Here is a 26,095-nt window from a genome sequence, read left to right on the forward strand (position 1 = left end):
AAATCTGTCATATGCTGCCAGATTGAAGAAACTCCAGCTCTATTCAGTTGCATACCATCTGCTCAGAGGTGACATGTGCCTGACATACAAGGCCATGTCCAACCCGGAATTAATGGACATGCTCCACCTCAAAAAATCCAAATCCACCAAAACCACTAGAGCAAGCGACTTAAACCTTAGCACGGATATAAATAGGACGTGCTGGAGGGATAGATTTATCACTCAGAGACTCCCTATGCTGTGGAATAAAATCCCAATCCATGTGAGGCAGAGCACCTCGCTGGCTCTGTTCAAGAGAAATCTTGACCTGTGGATGGGAGATCGTAGGTTTATCCCGGGAATCATCTCTGTGTCACTGCTGGACAGAGGCACAACAAACTAATGGGCACAGTATTTTTTCATATAAGAGGTGGCGTAAGCCACAAAAATTTGGGCTAGGCTTATAAATGCCTTAGGGCAGATAGCCTAGTATAAACCTATGAACCTATGAACCTATGACACATAGCTGAAGTGACGGTCAACTGCAGAGAAATATGGCTGTTTGCAAATTCCCTGTGGTCAAAGAGAAGCACACACTGCCATGCTCACAGCTTTAATAACCAAATGCATGGTGGCAGAAGAAGTAATGAGTGTTGTGCTCAGGGTACAGCACATACTTATGTAAATACAGCATGGAGACGTGTGCTACAGCATGGAGGAAATCTTGCAGGCTGCTGTAGTCACATTTATGCTCCAGTATGCATTTTAGGTAATGTTCCCTAGACACTGTGAATGGGGTAGTGGTCCACACACCCCAATTATAAAAGCACTGCCCATTGTGCACTGCATTTTTACTGCCACTGACATGCCCTCTAGCCAGCCTGCTGATGATGCCTGCTGTATTGCCTGCTGTCTTATGTTCCCTTGGGGACCATGGATATTGTTTTCCCCTTGTGCATTTGGTTATTGAAGTTGTGGGCATAGAAACATTCTTCTCTTTGCCCACAGGGAATTTTCAAACAGCCATATTTCTCTGCAGCTGACTGTCACTTCAGCAATGTGTCCCCAGTCAAATATACCACAGGGAAATATCTCGCTGCCTAGGTGCCTGAACCCGATATATGCATTTGACAAAATGTGAAAGGCTGACTTATTTGTCTGATTCCCATTCCATTGCTATACTTGCAGCATTTCTGTGAGGGATAAGAAAACACTGAGGTTAAGGAAGCTTGTCCTTTCCCACATTGCTGTATGATCTTGGAGTTAGTAAAATACAGTAGCAGAGGATGTGAGGGGTGCTGCTGCCCATGTGAGTGGTGCAGGGGGGTATGTTTCTAACTAAACATTCCATCAATGAATCCATCAATTAATTGTAGTTGACATAAGGAGTTCAGGCCACCTGGTGCAACCTCCATCAGCCTGTTGTTTCCCACTCCCTTCCAGGCCCTTCCTTCCACCACGAGGCTGCTCACTCCCCTGGGTTGCTCTAGGCATTTGTCTTTCACCCCTTCTCTTTATCTTATGCTATTCTTGGCTCTTTGATGTGGGACCTGAGGCTTTCCCTAGCTTCTTCTGTGTAATCTCATGCATCTATCTGCTTTCTAAACCAGCGACCCTTCCTAGCCACCTGGTACAACCACCGTCAGCCCGTGGACCCCCCACTCACTTCTGAGCCCTTCCTCCCACCACATGGTTCTCACCCCCCCCGGTCACCTATTTGTAGTTTCTTTCCACCACTTTTCTTTACCCCTTTTATTCCTTCATTCTCATATTTGAGACCTGAGGCCTTTCCTAACCTCCTCTTGTATACTCCTAGCACTTTTTTATCCACCAGCTCTCTCGATACTTGCTTTTCCTCCCTTGGCATCTTTCTGGTCCACCACGTGGCTGCCGGCAGCCCCATATACCACATGGCACTTCCCCGGCCCCATCCTTGCTCTCCCCGCCCTCCCACCCCCTTCACCCTGACAACACTCTCGCTTGGTTCATGGCAACCTTTTCCATGAGCCCCTGACTCACTTCCTGGCCACTTGGCCCCCACTTTCACCTTTCTCCTTCCCCTAGCCCTCACTGCCTCTCTTGGCCATGCCACTCCACCCTGGTGCTGCCCTGGAGCTGCTCCTATCTAACCCTCCCCCCCCCCTTTCTTCATTTCTTTCTCCAGGACTTTTTATGTGCTTCTTTCAGGCCCCTTTTTTTTCTTCCCTTCTTTAGACACACAAAGCCCTGGCTGGCTGACCTAGGTTGCCCTTTCCAGGGTCTGGCTGGGCCACCATAGGACCTCCAGCTCCACCGGATGCCCTTTCCTTCCCAGCCCCAGCCTTCTAGCTTGAGCACTGGCTGCCCTCTCCATATCAGCCCTCTCTCCATGTAGCCATGCGCCTTAGCAACACCATGTGTTGGCCCCTCCACCATACTCTCACCTTTCTTGGCTCTTTCAACCCCTCCACGGCCGCACCTTACAGCAGCCTGTTCTAAGTCCCCTCCTCTGCTCCCCTTGTCCATCCCCTGCTAGTTTTTGTCTTACACCAGCCACCTGCCCTTTCCCAAGGCTCCCCCTTGGAGTCCCAGCCACTGGCTTTTGCCCTCACTCATTAAGGTTTCTGGTTCCTTCCTCCCTGGTTTCTGGCTCTATGTTTTTAGGAACTAATTTTTTCAGGTTTTTAGATTTTATATTTGGGACACAGTATATTCGTTGGGCTCTTCTGGAAAATTCAAAATGTATAATTTGCCATTACTTATTATATCATTTTTTGTTATATTTTATTATGTCCAGTTACTTTTGTCAATAGCCATCCTGAAGAAGTTGTATAATGAAAGGCGTAGCCTAACATTTTACTCTAGCTTGTACAACTAAAGTACCTAAACTCCCATTTTTTAACTAATTTTAAAGTAAGTTTTTTGGATAAAGATTTTAACTTAAAGACACTGTTGTTTAAAGGTACAGCAAAGCATGTTCACTCAAGGTTACAGATCTGAAGTGTAACAACCAATGAGATTGCAAGGGGCTGTTCTCAGAATGGGAGACCCAATCCCCATTAAAGGTCACACCCACTTTGGGAGGGACCCCACTAACACGCGCCCAGATTAGTGTATAAAAAGTGGAGCTCTTCCCTACTCACTCTCATTGCTTGGAACTATGCTTAGATGGCTACAATAAACGTCAAGAACTTCTGAAGATTTTTCATCTGTGATTTTCTACTTTGTCTGTCCTTTTGTGGTACAGTGGCTGATCTGGTGCCCACCCTACAGAGCACGGCTGGCCGCATTGAGTTTTTGTCTTGTCTGTGATTTTATTCAGGATCTGTTTTCTGCTACTACTGGGATTTTGTCTATGGTCCGATTCTTTATAACCGAGATTCAAGGACTGAGATTTAGGGACCAATCTGTGGTGAGCCACCTCCTAGTCCCTCCAGCACTTCAAGCATTGTCACCAGTTAGGCGGGCTCCCTCCACCCACAGAACCCAGGCCTGCTACCACTGGTACCACTGCCCTATCCTTCAGCTCGGCTGTTGGTTACAAAAGGACTGTGTGAGCTGCTGCTTTAAGGGGTATTACTGCTGGCATTTTTCCTCCGATCCCAAAGGAGCTTTATACCCCACCACCTCCTCCAGGCTGCCTTCATCTGTAGTTTATATACGTGTACATATATATATATATATATATATATATATATATATATATATATATATGATAAATAAATCTCCTTTTGAAAGTGAAGACACGACACTTATGCAAAATAACTTCACTATAAAATAAAAACTAAGTAAAAAGGATCAAGCATTAGACATAAAAGCAAACATCAGAGCTGATATCTAGCACTTTCATCCCTTTATTCATAGTCAGAACTTCATCAGAGATGTTTCTTTTTATTTATTTTTTATTTTATAGTGAAGTTATTTTGTATATATATATATATATATATATATATATATATATACACACACATATATATGCACACACCCACACATAGATACACCCACATCAGAATGCAGCACAGACATCTTCCTTGCAAAAAAATGCTTTTGGGTGTTGCTCTTAACATCCTGAGATTTTTAGATATTTTGGGTTTGAATAATCGAGGGTCAGTTAAGTTAGATGTGATAATCATAGTAGACCCATCCCAGATTAAAAAAAAAATCATTCTTACCATTGAAGTTAATTTCTTCAAACCCATTTCCCAAATGGCCAGCACTTTAATTCACATCAGCTATAGTTTACTAATTTAGACATGTTTCTAACCACTTTTGGAATATTTAATGTATTTATTTTATTTATTTATTGATATTTGTTTACCGAGAAAGTCTGGCAGGACAGAAAACTAATTTTCATCAGAGACCGTTAGAAAGAAAAGCTCCACAGATGTAATAAAATACATAATTTTATATATATTATAGATTACAATAGAATCACACAGAGGCAAGAAAGTATGAACAGTTTTCAGTTATACAGTAAAAAAGTGCTGGTTAAATGCTGCATGAGATAAAAGTAAAAGGGGAGTATAAATGACAGTGGTTAAACTGATACTCCATAACAGAGTTCTAAAAGAGTAACAATGTTGAGTTAAAACAGTTTTTAAAGTAGCAGAAATAGGTCTGTAAGTGAAAATGAAAGTTGGTAAGTGACAGGTAAAATAAAGGTGTTTGCATAAGAGACAGGTAAAATAAAGGTATTAGTATAAGATCATGAAGAGTCTAAGGATGTTTGAAAAGAATGAACAAGAAGTAGGGTATTAGCCAGGTGTAGCAATATAGCAAAAATAATTTGGATTTATGGCTGTTTCACACAATATTCTAATTCAGTATGTTAAAATAAAAATAAATGTCAAGAAATGCATAACAGTATAATTTGGGAAGTCATTCACCACTGGTAACTACCATATTGACAACACACCCGTAAGAGTTGACCCAGTAGTCAGGGACTTGACGACATACATAGACAGTAATCTAGCCTTTGACCATCACGTGTCTGCAGTAGTGAGGAAATCATTCTATGTTATGCAACTTAAAAATATAGGTATGGTATCTTGGCCCACTGAGGTCATTGTTCCACTATATTTAGCATTCATCAGACCTATCATTGAGTACAATGCCCCCTTTGGTATGTACCTAACCAGGCACATCCAACAACTGGAACATCCACAGAGGTTCCTCACTAAAAGAATACAGGGGATAAGTAATATGTCTTATGCAGACCACCTAAAAGCACTATCCCTGTACTGTCTCTCCTACCCAGCTATGCACTGAACTGGTTGTGGATGCCACCACCCATACTTAACTGGAGGTGGTAGCTAACCAGCTAGCTGACAGATTTGGAGCAAACTTCACCTCCCCAATTCCCTCCAGTCATTCCCTAAAGTATACCTGCTACCATTCCTCAGCCTATTATCTCAAAAGAGTAGGTCATCTTGGTGATCTCCAAGGTTAAAAACAAGGCATCAGTGGGATCAGACAACATCCCAGGTTGCCTTTTAGACAACTTAAAACATGACTAGCAGACCCACATGGATCCCGGTTTAACCACAACCTGTGAATTGGCTATGTTCCAGTGGAATGGAGGACAACAATAGTAATCCCTCTTTGCAAAGTGGGACCATCAACCGACCCTCGAAATTATAGATCCATAAGCCTGACTGGACTCATCTGCAAGGTCATGGAAGTAATCATTATGGACTTTTTTAACAAGGAAATAGGTAATCTCCAATCTGTGGACCCAACTTAGTTCTGATTCATTAAAGATAGATCATGCCTGTTAAACATGGTTGACTTCTTCAAGAAAGTCACCAAGGCCCTGGACAAGGCAAAGAGTGCATACCCCCTATCTTGACCCAGCCAATGTATTTGACACAATCCCCAACTTAGGTATTATATAGAAACTCTCCCAATTGGGAATTAACCCCTACATTACCAGATGGGTAGCCACCTGACTCACTCACAGGACACATACTGTAAAAGTGGGTGACTTCACCTCTAACAAGACCAGTCACCAGTGTTGTACCACAGAGTTCTGTGCTGGGCCCCTTACTGTTCAGAATTTATTTCTCAGATGTCCAGGCAAACTGATATGACCTGTGGCTGACCAAGTTCACTTACGATTGCAAACTGGGAGCAATCATTGAATCCCCCCCACTGATGTTAATATACTGCAGATAGGGTTAATGCAGACAAATGTGTGATGCCCGTGCCTTGGCCCAGCAATTAAGAAGCCTCAATCCTCACCACTAACACTAGAGAGGGCATCTCATATATGAGGAAAGGATAACAAATACACACAGTAAAGTGCAATTTCTCTTAAGAGCACACAGAGATCACAGTCAGTCCAGGGCTCCCTTGCTCCCCAGGTCCCCAATAAGACTCCCCATTGGCACAGCTATAGGGTCCAGATCTCATTCTAGCTGGGCAAGCTAAAATCTCCAGCACCATCTCTGTCCAACCAGTGCTTCATGTTCCTGCCCAAGTAGCTGACACACACACATTTTGAGATAAGTTTATTCAACCACACAGACACTTTTGGGGAAGGCGGGTACAGGTTCTCCAGCTGTGCCCCTTTTACCCAGACTATACAGTAGTACTTCTGCCACCACCCAGCTAATATTTACCAGCTACTCAAAGGCTCTTAAAAGGGTGTCCAATTATTACTGTGCAAATGTTATTATCCATTTGGTAGATGTGACTAAACAGTCAAGGCTTATTAGAGTGACTTGGTACAGTAATCACTATAAATATGCAATGTACTCTAGAGCTTAAATTATCTCTACACAAAACCAGCCACAGTTAAAAGGTTTTAAAATATTTAATAATAAATAATTAAAACCACAAGACAATACTTTCTACTACACAGTCAGTGCTAGTCAAGAGTTCAGAGATCACACAGAAATACTTAAAATAATTCAGTAGTACAGCTCTAACATACCAGAAAAACATTTATTCTAATATTTCTAAATTCTAGCTATCTCTAAAAGAAAACACAAGTCTAAGATAACTTACATGTGAGCAAGATGCAGTGCTATGAGTTGGATGATCAAGACAAAAATGCTCTATGCCTTCTGATTCTCTCTGTTTAAATTGCTATTGCAGTTCTGATAAACATTACATCATCTTTTTACACTTTCCTGGTGTTCCCATGCTACACATTAACTAAATTTACATTCTTAACATCTCCCTTTTGTTATCTTGCAGCTGGTCATGAACAGAGCAATAAAAATACATTTGCATGTTTAAATCTAGCAATTTAACTCTTGGTTAAAACAATAGAAATTATTTCTTCATCTAGACTTTTTGGCACCCCTGTCCATTTCAAAGGGTCACCACATGCTTTACTTTGGTCAGTAGAGTGCACTGTTGTCACATTTATTTCCAGTTCTACATGTACCAGTATTTCTTTACATTTAAGACAACAAGCCTATAGTTTACATTCATATTTACAAATGATAGAATTATCTATAAAATTATATCTAGCTAGGCTGGCAGTCTTCACCCTTCTCTGTCAGTCTTCACAAAATGATTGGTGTCAAAGCCATGGATTAATGCAAAATTCAAAAAAATGCATTATTATTCACTTTGGGAAAGCTGGCGTCCCTGATAATTAAATTATACACAGCACCCCCCCCCCAATTGTAGACCCAGTGGTATGTGATCTGGGTACTCAGGTTTATAACAATCTGAACTTTGACCACCATGAATCCACAGTAGTAAGGAAATCCTTCTGTATGGTACATCTTACAAGTAAAGGCATAGCATCTACATCTAAAGCTGTTATAATTCCATTATACTCAGCCCTCATCAGACCAATAATTGAGTATAATGCTCCATTTTACATATACCTCACCAGACACCTGCAACAATTTGAGAGAGACATTACAAGGTACACATAACAAGTCTTATGCAGAAAGACTGAAAGCCCAGTCACTATATTCTGTCTCCTACAGGCTGCTAAGGGGTGACCTGTGCCTGGTTTACTGGACAGTCTCTGACCCAGCCCAGATGGAAGTGCTACACATTTGTAAATCAAACTGCACAAGGGTAACTTGCTCCAGGGATCTTAACCTAGATTCTGACATTAACAGGTCATGCTGAAGAGATAGATACATTTCCCAGGTCCTGCCACTTCTCTGGAACAAGCTTCCAGTTAATATGAAACAGACTCCCTCCCTGACCCCTTACAAATGCAGCCTAGATCAATGTATGGGTGACTGCAATTTCACTCCAGTGGTGATGCCCATATCCCTCCTGAACAGAGGAAGTCTGTATTAACTACCATCAACCCTTACCTCTGTGAACTTTACCAATCTAACCACTGACAATTGGGGCAACTCGGGATAAGTATGGCTAGGCTTGTAGGAGCACTAGGGCTGTTAGCCTAGTAACGTTCTATCAACCTATGAACCTACAGGCTGTTTAGGGAAGATCTATGCCTAGAATACAAGGCATTGCTGGGCCTCAGCCTGATGGATGTCCTATATATCCACAAAACAAACAGCACCAGAATTACCCATTCTAAAAATTTAAATCTTGCCTGCAATATAAATAGGATCTTCCAGACAGAGAGTTACGTATCCAAGATGCAACCTCTTCTCTGGAACATGCTCCCCAACAATGTGAAGTAGAATTCCTTCCAAACTCAATTCAAGTGTAGCTTGGACAATTATTTGGGGAACAGGAAATCCGTAGAAGGTCGAGCATCTACGTCTGTAATGGAGACAGACAGCCTTGTAAATGGTTCATCTCCTCCTAGGCCACTGCTTGTAAATGTTTCATCTCCCAAGCCCCTCTTTACACTTATCAAGGGTACTAGAACTTCTCAGATATTTGTGATGAATGGCTAGGCTTAAAAAGGCCTAGTGGTTGTTAGCCTTATACACATCTATGAGCCTATGAACCTATAAAAATATTCCCGGACTTCTGTTGGACTATTCTGCTTAGAACATAATTTCTTATCTTAACCCAAGGCTTTCATAAAGCTTAACTAAACACTGTTTATTCATCAATCTTTTAAACCATTAATACTACAAAAGATATCAGAAGTTTTGTGTGACCATCTCAGTGTGACATACAGAGTTTTTCAAGAAATAGCTTTCAAGGCAAATATTTTACTTTTTAATTTTTCTTCCTAAATAAATTATTTATCAGGCTAAATAAGAGATAAAATGTTTAATGCAGAAAACTCCTGCATTAGAACTGCTTTTTATAACTCATTATTTAAACTATACTAGTCATTAGACTACAAATAAGCTTAAAATTAACAAAGTTTTATACAACCAATATAAACCAGTCCAAAAACAGCTCTCCCAATTATTAACAGTTAAGGTATCTGAATGATGGCCAAAATGGACCATTTTTTTCTCAGATACTAAATATAGAGAAGGAAATTAATAACTTTATTCTCTCTGCCAAGAATAAAAACATTCTTTCAAATTAAAAGGTAATTATGCAACATGCTATTGAGTATTATCAATATCTGAATTATTTTTCCAACCCTACTTTTTATAAAATAATAAAAATGTTTAAGTTCTTTATTAAGCACTCCTTTCATGCCCCTGATTTTTTATTTAAGCTTCATTCCTGTAAAAGGTTATGTTAAAGCTACATAAACCAAGGCCCCAACCACCATGAACTGTCTGCTGACTTCTATATAACATTCAACATATTTATCTCTACACATTGTCAGACTCATCCAGTCTTCAATTATTTCAAGCTGACATCCAGACAGATACTTCAGTCTAGGAAGGATTATTCCTGTATACAAAATCCTATCAGCACTCATAATGATTTTCCAATTACAGTACTGAAGAGTGATTGTAAATTCTGTGCAATGCTAGTAAACCAATATTTCATTAGGATTATTCCTTTTATAATTTCATAGCACAGTTTATTTTTTTCCTAATTAAACCTAAATATCATCAAACATATTCTGCAGTCAGTATTTTTTTTTCAGAATATAATAATGAAACTTGCTACTATGATCTGGATTTACTCCACTTTCTACAGACAACCACAGCCATTTCAAACAAATTAATGGAAGATAAATTTTCTTGGTTTAACTCTCTGGAGCATTTCTTAGATTTCATTAATATGTATTATTTGTTTTTTTATTTTTCCATAATTCTTTCTTTTTAGATATTATAGGGAACCATTCCATTAATGTGAGTAATATATTAATTACATTTATTAGGGATGTTCAATGACCATTTCACAATCTATCGTGACATTGAAGCATTTTTATAAGCTTTATGAGCACATTCCTCTATTTAAGATCTTAATACAGGTTCTTTATGTTTTAAAATAATTACCTTATTTGGATTATTTGTTCCTTATTTTATGAATGTTAAAAAATATTTTTATTGAATTAATGAATTCTACTTGAGGAATTATAAACCAACAAATCAACATCAGTAAAACACTGTCATTCTCATCTCATGAAAATGATTCCTGACATCAAATTTCTGAATAAGCATTGCTTGAAAAATCCACTTATCTGTATATACAATAAGGTGAGGTTACACAAAAGACAATTAAAGTTGTTATGTGTAAGTGGGCTTATCTTCATACATATATAGAGAATTAATGTTCTAAAAGCAAATCATTTGCCTAATTAGATTTTTTATCAGAAATAATTTTGCCACCCCGTGTTGTCTGAATTTTATATGTAACATCTGGAAGAACTTTTTAAGGAATTGAATCTCCCAGAATTCACAGGAACAAACTTATTTTATAACTGCTGCTGAATAATGTAATTGGAAAATAATTAATGATGTTGATATTTACTTACTCTACTGAAATCTACATGATTCTTTAAACCTTTGATGAGTCATACTTTTGGAACACCCATGTTTTGGAGTAGTTTAGTAATATAATTAATAATTATAAATGGATTTTAAGACCTAACTCTCCTTCATTGTTTTCTCTGCCAAGACAACCAATCAACCTCAGATCTTATATATTTCTCTTTCTTTTGAAACTCATTAAAAGGATATGTTATAACATTTCCTTTCACATGGTCTGGGACTATTTCACATCTTTGTCTTCTACATATCATCATATTTTACAAAATTCAGGCACAACTCATGACAATTTTTATTTTCAAAGAGATAATACAAATTTCAGTCATTTCCCAGTGTCTTGGGTTAACTGCCCCTATTTTTTTTTATTCATATAAGGCTAAATAAATATTATAAGTCCGTTAGACATCATATCTCACCCAGCACAATAGCATTGTATACAAAAGGTTTACTTGCTGAGTCATATTCAACATCTTTTGATTCATTGTTTTAATTCACTATTAGCATCATTCCGATTATCGTCATCTATACAATTATTTTGTTCCTACAAAAAAATATTACAGATATCCATCTAATGTCACCATACAGTCAACAATTTACATGATGCCTGACTGTCTCCTGTTGCTGCTGAGTGAATTATGAATTCAAAACTCTACCAGATTCCAAATGACAAATGCAGCACTAGTAAAACTATTCGTTTTTTTTTACCATAACTACATATCTCAGTTCATGGAAACATGTTGTGGAATTGCCAATTAATTTAGTATTAGAAAAATTATAGTATGTTTTGTATCTCTACAATTTGTATTCCAATGTTTGTCCATTGGGAATGGCTCATGGCTGAAAAGGGTCTGTTGACAAGCCCACTTACCTGGCTATGCAAGTGTAATAAATAAATAAATACAAAAAAAAACATTTTGCAGAAATATTTAGTTGTTATGCTGTCCTGGATTGCATATGTTAGTTGCTTGTGTGTGTGTGTGTGTATGTGTGTGTGTGTGTGTGTGTGTGTGTGTGTGTGTGTGTGTGTGTGTGTGTGTGTGTGTGTGTGTGTGTGTGTGTGCGCGTGTGTGCGTGTGTGTGTGTGTGTGTGTGTGTGTGTGTGTGTGTTTCTATATCTATGTGTATGTATATGTATACATATCTATATCTGGATTCGTATTACTTCACTGAAAGACCATTTCACTGACACCCATTTCAGTGAGACCAAATCACCTAAAGTTCATTTCACCTAAAACTCATTTCACTGACAAGTAGTACTCTAAGGCAAGTCAAAGGTATATGTCTTTTTCCCTTCTGTAGTGCAATCCTGGTGTTAGTATATATAGTTAGGGGTGTGGGGGGGCACAGTCCCCCCACAGGGGAGGGTGTAGCCCCCCACTTAATTTGGTTTTCTGTTGTCTGGTTTTGTTTTACATTATTTGGTAAAGCCCAACTAGGTGGCGGAGTTTGCCCCCACACCCTCCAATGTGGGGGACTGTGCCCCCCTACACCCCCCCAACTATATATACTAACACCAGGATCGCACTACAGTGGGGAAAAGGACATATACCTTTGACTTGCCTTAGAGTACTACTTGTCAGTGAAATGAGTTTTAGGTGAAATGAACTTTAGGTGATTTGGTGTCCGTGAAATGAGTGTCAGTGAAATGGTCTATCAGTGAAGTGATACAAATCCATATATCTATATATACATATATATATATATATATAGAGAGAGAGAGAGAGAGAGAGATATGTGTGTGTGTGTGTGTGTGTGTGTGTGTGTGTGTGTGTGTGTGTGTGTGTGTGTGTGTGTGTGTGTGTATATACCACTGTTTATAATTGCTTTCAATAACCTGTATGGCCATGAAGAGACTTATGTTGCATTTTTGAAACCAATGTATCTCTCCTTCTTTTCCAGTAATATTTATTGATTCCTTACATTTTAAGATTACTGGTAGTTTTTCCATTTGAGTTTTTGGGTTTTGAATTTGCAGATAATGCAAATAATGTAGGGCTGTAGGGAGAAGCTGTTTATTTTCCTTACTGTCTTTTATTTATAGCATTCATATATTATTTACCACTTGTAATAAACTACAACAAAAAAGGATATGTCCACTGTAGAACTCCTGTACATCTGGCTGTTTGCCTGTTTGAGAAATACTGTTCAGGCAATTTGGTTTGACTTAACTGTAATTCTGTAACTTCCTGTGACCCAAGTTGTAATACTGTGCATAGTTCTAATAGCACGAATATGACAATGCTCCCTTGTTGTTACTAGTCAATTATAGTATTAGGCTTCGTGCAAATGTGAGGTTCACATGGATTTCTACCACGGTTTTTAGTTTACTCCTGCATTCTGGTCAGCTTCCGCCATATGCTTCATTCATACTGGGATAGACTATAGCACCCACAGCCCAGAATTGGATGAAAACTGGTATAGACAATGTATGGATGAACCAATTAAATGCCAGTTAAATTCACAACATTGACTCATAACTAGATGTCGCATACTAATTAAGTGGTGATCATTTATTTGTGTGGTGCTTTTTAAAAGCCTTTCAAGCTACTCTTTTGAAAATACAAATGTTATTGAAGTTAGTGAAAAAAAAAGAAACTAATTATTTTTTGGAATTAACCTAACTGCTGCCTTCTATTTTGCAGGTTGTAATAATGCTGTTGGAAAGCTGTCACAAAGCTCTGGTCCAGATGGTGTGCCACACTATGCTGAGACTGACATTGTAAATCTACAGGGTGTCACAGGTAGCAATACCTATGCTGTCCCAGAAATTACAATGGATCTGCTATCTGGCAAAGAAGTTGGAGTGGAGGAATTCCCAAGGAATCTGCTGACTTTCAAAGAGAAACTTGGTGAAGGGCAGTTTGGTGAGGTATGTCTTTATTTTATAATGTGAATTGTGATTCCTTCCTGAGATTGGCGTTATCTTTAACAACACTGCAGATCATGCAGGCAGTATAAAAGTCAATGGATTAATAGAAATTCTGTTCAGTGAATTGGGAAAAATGTCAATGCAAAGCAATGACTTTAACAATAATTACAAAAAAAACTCCTTACATCAGTACCCTGAATGTACTAACTTAGAGATCATGTACCCTAGGGGGTAAGAGGAAACAGCTCTATCTCCACATTTTCTCAATCCTGCTAGTAGTAACGACTCTGCTTTGAGTAAAATAATAGTCAATTGAATCTAACTGACTAATCCCATCCAAGTGATACTTGTTGTGATCATATACAGCAAAGTCAGTAAGTGAGTACATTGCTGTAGGTACATTGTTAATGCCCAGATAGTGCTTCAAAGATTCTGACTTGTTTGGTACTTGATTAAAAAAACTGCATTGTTTTGCAGTCACCATAATAGTCAAACATTATGTCTGTTATTTATTCATTTATTTATTTTATTTATTTTTATTTATTAGCTTTTTTTGACATGATTAGTCCCACTAGATTAGTTGCTTCTTTATTAGAATAATATAATAAAGCATCCTTCATTATGTCACAAAGCGGACATGAAAATACATCCCCATTGTCTGTTGCTCATTTTAAAATAAAGTGGCCCATTTAAACAGAGAAGATGATAATTTTTAGGCTACTGAGTGGTATAAGTAAGCATGTTTTTGAAGCCAATAAGTAATGTAATGTAAATACTACAGCATATACATAATAGTATAATCAAGAACAAAATTACATCTTATTGGCAGGTATGTTGCAGGCCAACAGCAGGGACATGAGACATGAGGATCCAAGTATAATATCTTCTCTACCTGTACAATCCAGATTTTAACTCAATGCCACCTTCACAATACCCAAATGATTCTACCGTATCCATCCTTTTCCTAGAACTGAAACTTAAGCCCAATTGCTAAATGGGAAGAAAAGTATCAGACATTCAGATACATGCCTAGTTTCACTTATAAGAGTCATGAGGAAGGTACATGAAACAATTTCCTTCACCAGTGTATCTTAGAATTCAATTGCTATTCCTAGTACATAGTGTATGAATATCTGTTAATTATCACACTAAGCCATTACTGTGACTTCATAAGCATTAAAGTTAGTCCTGTATTTGAATACTCCATAGTGGACTCTATTTGCTAACATGCACAGTAGTGCAAGATTATTTTTTTCTTTTCTTTTTCTTTAAGTGTAAAGATATCCTTGCTTCATTTGGTGTTGGGATGGACAAGTCCAAAGGCATTAATGGAGCTAAGGAAAAAGTGGTAAAATAAAGAGTGATATCAGAAAGTAGACGTGGACTTAATTTACTTACGGTTTGGTGATTAGAATTAGAGAATTCTTTGTCATTAGAATGCTAATGTCTCAGGTTCCTTCTTTATTTATGACAGAAAACAAACTCCAATGAAGAATTTGAAATATATATATATATATATATATATATATATATATGTATTTTTTTTTTTTTTTTTTTTTTTTTTTTTTTTAAGGAAAATTTCAATGCTTTCCCTTGTGGGTTGGTGATGTAAGGATGAAAGCCAAACCTGGTGGCACACACGAGGTCTTTATCTACTGGCATCACACCATCCAGCTTAAATTATGATGATGATGATGATGATTTTGGGGGGAGTTTAAGCTCATATGTAAGTAAGGCACAAATCAAGTTTGTTTGTGTCTTTCAGCTTTTCACGGTTAGGGGTCGCCACAGTGGAACTCTGGTCTGCTAATGATTGGTAGTTAATTTTTACATGCCAAGTTACCAGCCCTGATGTACAACTTTCAACGAAGGTACACCCATTCACGCATATCTCCACGCAGAAGACGCTCTAGCTGAGAATCGAACCGGACAGTGTCTTACTGTCAAGTACAAGACCAAATCAACTGTGAGAGGAATAATATACTTCTGATCACAGGTTTATAGGTATTTACTAGGCCATTGATCAGTGAGAGTCTTTAGAAGCCTAACCTTACATTCCCACAGTAGTTTTTAAATGGATCCCTGTTGAAATGTCAGCACATGAAATGCAGTGTGCCGGCAAGCCAGAAAACAAAAAAGACAAAAAACACAGGAGAATAGCAAATTTCAAAAATCCCTCTTCTCCTTAAAACTTCTTTTTTTGGGGGGGAGGGGGGCACAACCACACACACCATGAGCTTATGTATGCCAACTCCGAGATTGTCATACCCTGGTGAAAGGAAATATTCTGAGAAATTGCATCTCAGACAAAGTATATGTAAGTCCAATCTTTCAGCCATTCAGTCTCTGTATTTTTGGACTCACTCTGGCAGGTCCCAACATTTCAAATGGTTACCTCTTTAACCCTTATATTTTGCATACAAATAACCTAGAGGCAAGCAGAACAAGGATATATTAGGACATTTACTTTTTACCCCATCCATGGAGGATATGGGTGCTAAACCTAGGGTAAATTTGTGGTTTCCTATCCATTCATCCAAATTACCTTTAAATACGGTAATAAAAATACTTTGCTTTGCTTTACATGCAGTGGAAGACAGTTGCAAGAAGATATATTATGTGTGACACATAACTGTCTCCTCAATATGTTCTAATTATGTTGCAAAAGAGATTGAGATCCCTTGAGTGGGTGTTCACATTACCATTGGACTGGTGAATGTGTAATAGGTCTGACAGGATAGGGTCTGTTGAGGTTGTATATGTGAGGCAGAGGTCACCTCTTAGTACCCTGTATGATACCAGGAAGAGGAAAAGGCTTTGAGACAGTCTGCATAGTTTTGGAAATTTAGGACCTTGATTTTTTTAAAGTCAGAAAGAATTGTAGTTACTCCATTCATGACAAGTTGTTTGGTCAAATACATACCAACTGGGGCATTATTTTCAGTGGCTGGCCTGATGACAGCTGAGTAAAAAGGAACAAATACATCCTTGAACTTGGCTGGCACACCTTTAAATAATAATCTGTGCAATAAAAAAGGACTTCCTTACATTAGTGAATATGTGGTGATGAAAGGGCAGTTCCTTGTTGACAACGGTTCCTAGATCCCACACATTCTTTTTATCTTCCTTTCTTCCTATTTAAAAGATTAATAGCTAAAACAACAATGCAGTCAAATTTTTTTGAATTAATTTTATCTGCTAAGAAAACAAGTATTGGTATGTCTAGCAACGCTGTTTGTTTAACTATCTTCTGTCCAGTATATCACGTTTCATTGTTTTTTTATTAAGCTGCTTCCATGCTTACAGTGCTATTTCAATACAACTTTGTGCATCCATTTTCTCTTAATTTAGTCAAAATACTATGGAAGAAAGCCAAGTAGAATTACAGCATTGCAAATTGATGTCATTAATGGAGGACTTCACAAGTGAGCAACATCATTGGCCATTTTCCTAATTCATGAATCCATGTAAAACACATACTCAACGGAAAAAGGTCAATGCTGCCTTCTACATTTGGACAATGTTAAAATATTGTTAATATGATAGCAATGGAAGCTGTATGTCCCGTGTTGATTGGGCATAAGTCAAACCATACCAGGGCCAAATACAGCAGATCTAGGTGGTGAACAGGGCCACTGGGAAATTGCAGAAAATGTTATCAGGAAGTGTGAAAATGTTTTTCAAAAACTGCAGGAAAACTGTTGGCTTCCCAACCCCATTGCCCTCAAGTAGTTTGTTATATTATATGCTTCAACATGCATTAACCACATAAATTAGTAAAGAAATGTATTGCTATATATTGATGCTTTCAGTCTGTAATGTCTTGAAATGAGATGTACACTGTATTTTACACAGCATGTCTTCAAGGCAATTAGATAGGTTCTCCATCTTGAATACATTACAGTGGACACCTCACTATCTGTGCTTGTTCACCTGGAAAAAATGCATTTATAAATCAATTGGTGAACTGTTTCCCCACTTTCACAATACATTTTGCAGTAAAATTTAATACCAAAAACCCTTAAATGATGTAAATATAAATTGTCAAAAACTGTGATTGGGGCACAAGCTTTGTGAAAATGTTCATTATTGAAAGTGTTACTATACATGGAATCACTCTGTTCAAATCCCTTAAACATGTTCAACATTTTCAGTAACCAAGTCATTTAAACTCTCATACTTAAATTAACATTTAGGATGAACCATTAAAAGCAAAGAAACTCACTATATAAAGCAAAACATTATAATCACTGTCTTATTCTTCTGAATGGGGACATTTTCATTTCTTCTCATGCCTATTGTTTAATGTTTATTGTTTCTGAAAAGTACTCTGACTGTGTATTTTTACTTGGGAGTCATGTGATTAAGCTCTAGCACACAGCCAGAACACTGAAACCAGGAATACAATCACATGAGAAATGACTTGCTCTATCTTTCCTTATGTATTGCAAGTTTTTATTAATGGTGCCAACCTTTTGTTAGATTTACTTGAATATGTAAATATTTTCAACATTATAGTCAAAAATATAATATAATATAATATAATATAATATAAAAGAAATTATAAAAAAATGTGGATAGTGTGCAGACACCAAGACAAAAAAATGTTGAAATGTTATGGGTGTAGTTTTCCAGTGGCCCTGGTCATGAGTTAAATGACTACCTTCTCCTCCATGGCTCCAGTGATGAAAGAGGAGGAGTAAACAATTGTTAGAGGAGACTTCAACCTCCATGAAGTGAATCAATGCTATCTTTCAATCATTATCCATACAATAAATCTATTCTTGGATATTTTCCATGTGCCTTTTTCTTAGATGTCTTCCATTTGCTAAAATTATCACTGAGCTCAAAGGAAGCAGTACTATATCATTTCTGCCATTACTGCCTGACCAGCATGTAAACATAATACGCCACTTGTAGATAGTACTGTCTAAATACTTTCTTAGCATGTTTGTGAGGGAGACTCTAAAAGTACAAACTAACTGTGGAGAATCAGCTGATCGGTAGGTGATGTCATTAGAATGTTCCTGGTTGCTCTGTGATTATTTGAACAGATCATTGAGAGGAAAAATAACTTTTTCAAACAGCTGATTGTAATTTTTAAAATAAGACAGTTGAGACTGTTAACCTGGACTATAAAAAGAGACTGCTGAAGTCAGTTGAAGGGTAGCTAGTTAAGAGTTGCTGTCAGTTACAGTGCTGTGCAGTGGATACCCAAAAAAGGACTCACCAAAAACTGTAAGCCAGCCTTTGCCTTGCTGTTATGTTTTAGATTAAATAAGGGACAGTATTCTCTGGTTAGATTAGGAAAGTTTAGTTATTTAGATAGAGTTTTTCTAAAATGATGGACTTCTATCCTATATTTCTGGTGTTTGTATTATGGTGTTTATTGAAAGCTATTGATTCACATTTTTTAATAATCATTTTACTTATTATTAAATGTTTTTCATTACCTTACATTGTGGCAGGACAATCAATGTATTCTTTAGAGATTCATACTCCCCAGGACACCATGAATGCCTGGCTGCTTCTGGTCATAGCTATCATTTATTTTGATATTTAATTTTTAATAATTGATTACTCTTTGAAGGGCATGTAGATCTGTCTGACTCTGGTGGCAGCATTTACCATTTATATTGGAGAGAGGATACAGCTGGAAATCTGTGTCAGGATTCCCATAAGTTTTAGAGTGTTAGAAATTTAAATTTATTTTAAGTGAAAGTGAGTCAGGGGTCTTAAACTTGAACACATTGCTCTGAAGTGTATGATAAGGGATTACAGTTGGGGTAGACAGTCAGTCCCAGGAACTAAAATGTGTTCCTGTTGTGCTCTTAAGGGAAATTGTAGAATTTTACTGTTGTGTGTTCTATGCTCTGGTGTTTTCCATGACGCTCCCACACTAGAGTCAGTGGTGAGGATTGAGGCCCCTTAATTACTGACCCAGGTTTTAAGTAGAAGATGACTCATATTGGTAGCAGTCCAGTGGAATATTAACTGGATGTCACAGCAAGTTTAATCTGTATGTTTCTATATTAGTTCTCTTCTAGTTTATGTAGCTCTCTAACACAAAGTTTGCATTGTTATTGTTTTTATATAGTCTTTTTCCAGGCTGGACCTGAAAATGGTCCATCTAGATAATGTTCTACCCCAGTTAACAAATTAAAATAAATAACAAGATATATGTTAGCATGTATCCAGTTTTGTTTATCTCAAAACTTAGACATACTTAGAAAAGCTAGCAGGTTAGTGCAGTGAGATATTTGAATTATAGTTCTGTTTTGTTTAACTGTTAGATTACTAAAGAACAAGTAATGATTTAACATCTATTAGAAGCTTATTACCAATTATGGAACTGTCTAGTTATGTCCTGCAGCTCAAAGAACTAAGCCCATTTATATGATGGTTCACACAATAAAACACACTACAACTAAAATATATGGCAATAAACTGCTTGAAAATACTGAATGGAGAACCAGAGTAATCTATCAGAATAAAATTTATTTATATTAAGCATGCATTAAGTAATGTTTTTGGATATTAGATGATTTCTCTGTTCTTATGCTCTGCAAGTTTTGATGTACAAAATAGTAAAGGTTCTGTTTCAAGTGATTAAGTGCCAAACACTCAATGACCACTGTCTCAAAGCCAGGAGATGAGCATGTTGCAGCTCATGCAGGCTACCACTGTCACTCAGGTATAAGTTCAAGTAAGTAGCTGACCTAACTTACCTGAACACATTACCTGAGTTGCATGAGTTAGCATAAGGTAAGTACATCAGCAGTGGAGGGGGGAGTGGGAGGAGTGTGAATGTAAATTAGGGCAGCACTGTGGAGGGATTGGGAGGAGTGTAAATATAAATTAGGGCAACACTGGGCAGGGAATGGGAGGAAAGTTTTACAGTTAGGGAATGATAGGGAAATTTAGGTTTAGGGAGGGGGTTGGAGTTTTAAGTTTAGATAGTGATTGTGGACTTTAGGGTTAGTGAGAGGGAATGGAGTTTTAGGTTTAGGGAGTGAGCAGAGATTTTATATTTAGGGAAGATGGGAGAAGTTTTAGGGTAAGGGAGTGAGGACTCAGGTGAGTAACTGTATGGATATTTTATGGTTAGAGCTAGGGTTCTGGGAGAGCTATGTAGTTTTATATAGTCAAGTGTGGAAAGGGCTAAGTATCTAAGCAAGACTGGGTTAGTGAAAGTTAAATCACTAGCCTTTTTGAGCAAGTGGCAGTCACGTACTGGCATGTGGGCACTTGTAGTAGACCCAATAGTTAAATTAGAATAGCAGAGTTAACGTACCAAGTGTAAGTAGTGGTAGTTGGACACTAACTTACAATATTTCAGGCAATGGATTGATCCAATAATTAATTGAATTGCATAGGATCACTAGAGGCTGACACAAAAATATGTATGTCTTTGTTTTGTTCAAAAATTAGTCTCAGTGGCCCTGATTTGATTTATCATGGCTACAGACCATTACAGAGTAGTTAGTCTGATATATATTTTTAAAAGCTACAGTTACAAAAACAAATAGCATTAAAATTACCACTTTTCAGTTACTTAGTTATTGTTATTCTGGTGTTGGATGTTATTTATTTCAGTAACTGTGCTCATAGTGATTATCACTATTGTCTTTAAATATTCATCTGTGTCTTTTCTTACATTTTTTAAAGGATATCCTAATTTATGAGAGTCTCATTACTGATTTCATTGCATGCGTGATCCCCAGTTTGATGCAACAAAAGGTACAAAGGTGTGATGTAATGATGCTGTCAGAGGGATGAGACTGTTTATGATACATTCTGAACTGTATACTAATCCGTCATTTAGGTTCATCTCTGTGAAGCAAAAGAAATGCAACAGTTTACAGACCAGGATATTTTATTTGAGACTAATAGCCAGCTAGTGTTAGTAGCTGTGAAGATGCTACGTACTGATGCCAACAAGAATGCCAGGTTAGTGCCCAGACTTTTACCTTGTAATTTTAGATATTAACCATACAAGTGTAGTGATCATTCAAGATGCTTATCAGTCTGTGCGTCATAAGATAAAGGGATTACTTTTTTATTGTAGTGCTACAGACAAAGGACAGGTAAATGAAAGAATATTCTGGTATTATTCAATTGGATGACAATTCTCTAGACTTGTTAATTTGGAGCTAGTAATATACATTCTGTAGCATTATTATATAACAATAAAACCTAGCTAGAGAGTGATTTTTTTTTAGAAAAGTTTATTGCTAAACGCAAACATTCTACCAAAATGAAATGTCATGAGAAACAATATTAAATCATATTAATTCATCAAAAGAACCTTTATATAAGTATAAAGTAACAAATCTTACTGTGCTTTGAGCTTCAAGTTGAAGCTGTTAGTAAATGTTACACATTTTGCCCATTCACATTATGAGAGGCAGTGTTTCAAGGTTTGGAGATGAATGGTTGAGAGCTATGAGAATGACAAGTGTTTAGAAAATACAGACCTTGTACCACATTCTGGTCAATGAGTCAGTGCCAAAAAAACACAGCTGTTATAATTCCTAGATGACACAGTAGCTATGTTTTGATGACACAATAGCTATTATTTCTCCCTGTTGACTGCTGACTGTTTGAGCCCCACCATTGATTAGTTCTCCTTCATCCATTTGGTGGCAGTCAATCACAAAGCCATCACACATGCACATTCACAATGGCCAGTAGTCTGAGAGATATGGGCTTGGTACTCCCAAGCCAATGATGGTAGCTCTCAGGGGGCATGTATATTATATACATACCACAGGGGGAGCATAGGACACACCATGTCTGCCACCAGTGACTAGTGTTTGTGCTTGTGTGTGTGTGTGTGTGTGTGTGTGTGTGTGTGTGTGTGTGTGTGTGTGTGTGTGTGTGTGTGTGTGTGTGTGTGTCAATAGGTTTGGTACAAAGAGCAGCTGAACTGCCATGGCACATGAAGTCCTAGGTCCTTAATACAAACTGTTAGAAGGGGTTCCAAAAGGGAAACTGTAGATCATGCCCGCATGCATCATTGCCCTTATTGACAATATCTATACTATCTTGGATTTTCACTGGTTCATTCTAGTCCTGTCAGGTGCATATTAGTACTATCCAGTCCAAGCTGATTCTGAGTCCTCCCCCCAGATTTACTGCATTATACATCAAGAAGATGCTCAGATACTGAACCATAATCAGTTTTATCCCTCTTGGTGTAGTTACTGCCATTGTTCTTTTGAAGTTTGCATTACCTGTTAATATTGATAAATCAATTTATTGTAATAAAAATGATTTACTTATTGTCAAAAAACAAAGTTGGGTGGTACAAGACAGAAAAATATAGAAAAGAGTATAAATTGAAGAGGGATAAAGCTAATTATGTTGAGAAAAAAAGCTTATCCATTGCCATCCTGGAAAAAGAATAATGTGATAATACAGCTTCATCATAATGGAGTGGTTTTGGAATGCACAAACAATGGTAAATCCACTTCTCCAGAAAGTAACTTCTTGGAGCAACATCGCCCAGCAGATTGAGGAAATTACAGAATAAGACAGGCAACTGTGATAATACTTTTTCCCTTAAATTGAAGCTGTCCTTGATGTTCTGAGACAACTCACAACTGGAACACAGGCCAACATTAAACAGAAAAAGTACTTTTTACCCCACCTTTGAAGCCTCCAATACCTATTTTTGAACACTTGTGTTAAAATGACATTACATCACTTCAACACCAAGAAGCATTTTTTACCTAACTTAGCACAGGAAGAAAGGATTTTGTTGGGTACATATCATATCGTTGAACACCTAATTATTGAACCCTAATCACCAAACTACCTAGTCACAGAACAACCTAATCATTGAACTGGAAATCATTGAAAGATTTTACTTGGCTGTCCTAAAGAAAACATTGCGTGACTGACATGCTGATTGGTCATGATTTACTCATTACCTCATTGTGGTGCGATCTCGGAGTTGGTATATTTAATTTGCAGGGGGGGACACGAAAATAGTTTAACATAAAAACAGTTTACCTTTTGCGGTGTTGGCCAACTAAAACATTTTGATGATTTCCAGTTCAATGAATAGGTCATTCGGTGAATAGCTAGTTCGCCGATTAGGGTTCAATGATTAGGTGTTGGATAAATTAAGTGTTCAATGATATGATATAGACCCAATTTTGTTATATAACCCAAGTTAGAGAGTAGTCAAGTAGTATTATGAAACATGACAAAGGGGGTTGGGGTTGTGCTTATGGATTCCAACAATTATTCTAGTAAAATGTTCAACATGTTGTTAAATGTTGGTACATATGAATGTGTTTCCAAAAATGAAGTTAACTTTGCATATGGTATACTAATTTGTTTGTCACTAGATTTATTGATGCAGGGTACCAACACAATACATGAATATCATTTTTTGCATGTGAAAAAGACTTTAGTGCCTGTTATCTTTGAAATTCAGAAGATACACAAGAATGCCACTGATCCACCTCTAAGACCAATAGGGTAGCTGCTGGCTCTGTAACTGAACCTTTTGTGAATTTTTTGTTGACAAAAAAAATTAAACATATCTTACCAGAGGATCATATACCTTAAAGGACTCTTGGCATCAACTAGTTTAGTTTTTCCAAGTTTTTTGGGTTTCTAATACCATGAAAGTAATGGACCCCATATTCCTAAGTCAAAGTATGATTAAAGTTCATGGAATTAGTATTGTTTCAATCTTTGATGTTAGCCAAAAGTGTTCTTCGCAACACCCACAATATGCCCAGAACTGACTCCTTCTGCAATTCTTATGGAGTTACATGCATTGGCAGCATATCTAAATATGACTGTAAATTCTTTTTTATGAAACCTTTTGTTCTTACTACTACTGGAACTGTCTGGGTATCCTTCTTCCACATTGCCCTTGTTTCTACCTGCAAATTGTGGGATTTTATGACTTTGTGTCTGCCTGTACATAAGGCACTGTAATTATTGAGTGTAGCAATCTCAGTGATCAAGAATACTTTTGTCTTCTTTCATGGACTACTATAACTGGTTCTCTCGTATCTGCTTTTTGAACTGTTGGTAATGGGGAATCCCATATGATATAAACTTCATCATTCTCTGTAATGCTTTGTGGCTCATGTTGCCAGTGCTTTTCAGCTACTTCAAAATTGTAATGTTTGCACAATCCCTAATGCAACAGTCTTGCAATATTATTATGCCTTTCAGTATACAGGCCATCTGCCATTAGTTTATCACACCTGGCAACAATATGTGTGACTGTTTCTAGTTCTGTTTTACAGAACTTGCATTTGTGTGTTTCTCCCACATGATCAATGGACTTTGTAAACCAATGTGTACATAGTCTGCTATCCTGGGCCACCAATTTTATCTTTTGGTTTAAATTCACCCCTCCTTAGCCATTCTTGTGTCAGATCCTGATCAACTTGATGTTGTTCCACTATTTTTTCTGTAGTTGCAATTATATTTATGCCTTTTCCACATTTCTTGCCTTCTCATCTCATACTTCGCCTTATATTCTTTCTTTTGTTTTTTGGCACATTCAGTTGCTGCCTGATTTTTATCTACTTTTAATTTCCATTCCTGCTTGACACCAGTATGCTTCTACTAAACTAAGCAGGGAAGTCACCTTAGACCTGTTTTCTTCATGTTTTAAAGCTTTCACTATTTTGGATCTGGTGAAGTCACCAGATATGTATGCAGTCCTACAATTGCAGATCTATACATATAATCAAATTTAAGGAGGTCCATACCTCCTTCAGAATGAGGAATATATAATCTTGGTTTACACTGATTTTTTATATATTATTTGATAAATGATGAATGTTGTTAGTGCATATGCTCCACAAATTGGGTGTGCAATGGATGAGAAAGAAAAATTTTGGAGTGAATTGGATGAAGTGGTGATGACTGTACCCAGGGGTGAGAGAGTGGTGATTGGAGCAGATTTCAATGGGCATGTTGGTGAAGGGAACAGAGGGGATGAGGAAGTGATGGGTAGGTATGGTGTTATACAAAGGAATGCAGAAGGTCAGATGGTAGTGGATTTTGTGAAAAGGATGAACATGGCTGTGGTGAATATGTATTTTAACAAGAGGGAGGAGCATAGGGTGACATACAAGAGTGGAGGAAGATGCACACAGGTGGATTATATCTTATGTAGGAGGGCCAGTTTGAAGGAGATTGGGGACTGTAAAGTGGTGACCAGGGAAAGTGTAGTTAGGCAGTATAGGATGGTGGTCTGTAGGATGACGTTGGTGATCAAGAAGAGGAGGAGTGTGAGGGCAGCACCAAGGATCAAATGGTGGAAATTGAAAAAGGGTAATTGTGAGGTGAAGTTCAGGGATGAGTTAAGACAGGCACTGTGTGGCAATGAAGAGTTACCAAATAGCTGGGTAACTACAGCAGAGCTAGTAAGGGAGCCAGCTAGAAAGGTGCTTGGTATGACATCTGGACAGAGGAAGGACGACAA

At 37.6% G+C, this 26,095-nt stretch overlaps 1 protein-coding gene across 2 annotated transcripts in view; it reads left to right on the forward strand.

Moving 5' to 3' along the window:
* The window catches only part of DDR2 (discoidin domain receptor tyrosine kinase 2), a 1,067,915-nt gene that overhangs the window by 950,325 nt on the left and 91,495 nt on the right, over window positions 1-26,095 (forward strand). For both annotated transcript variants that reach the window (XM_044085379.1, XM_044085380.1), the window contains 2 exons: window positions 13,403-13,629; window positions 21,455-21,579. In XM_044085379.1, coding sequence (XP_043941314.1) covers window positions 13,403-13,629; window positions 21,455-21,579 — 352 coding nt within the window. The remainder of the gene's footprint in view (window positions 1-13,402; window positions 13,630-21,454; window positions 21,580-26,095) is intronic.

The sequence above is a fragment of the Protopterus annectens genome, chromosome 10.part0, assembly GCF_019279795.1.
Source record: "Protopterus annectens isolate FY-2018-M chromosome 10.part0, PAN1.0, whole genome shotgun sequence".
NCBI classification, from domain to species: Eukaryota; Metazoa; Chordata; order Ceratodontiformes; family Protopteridae; genus Protopterus; species Protopterus annectens.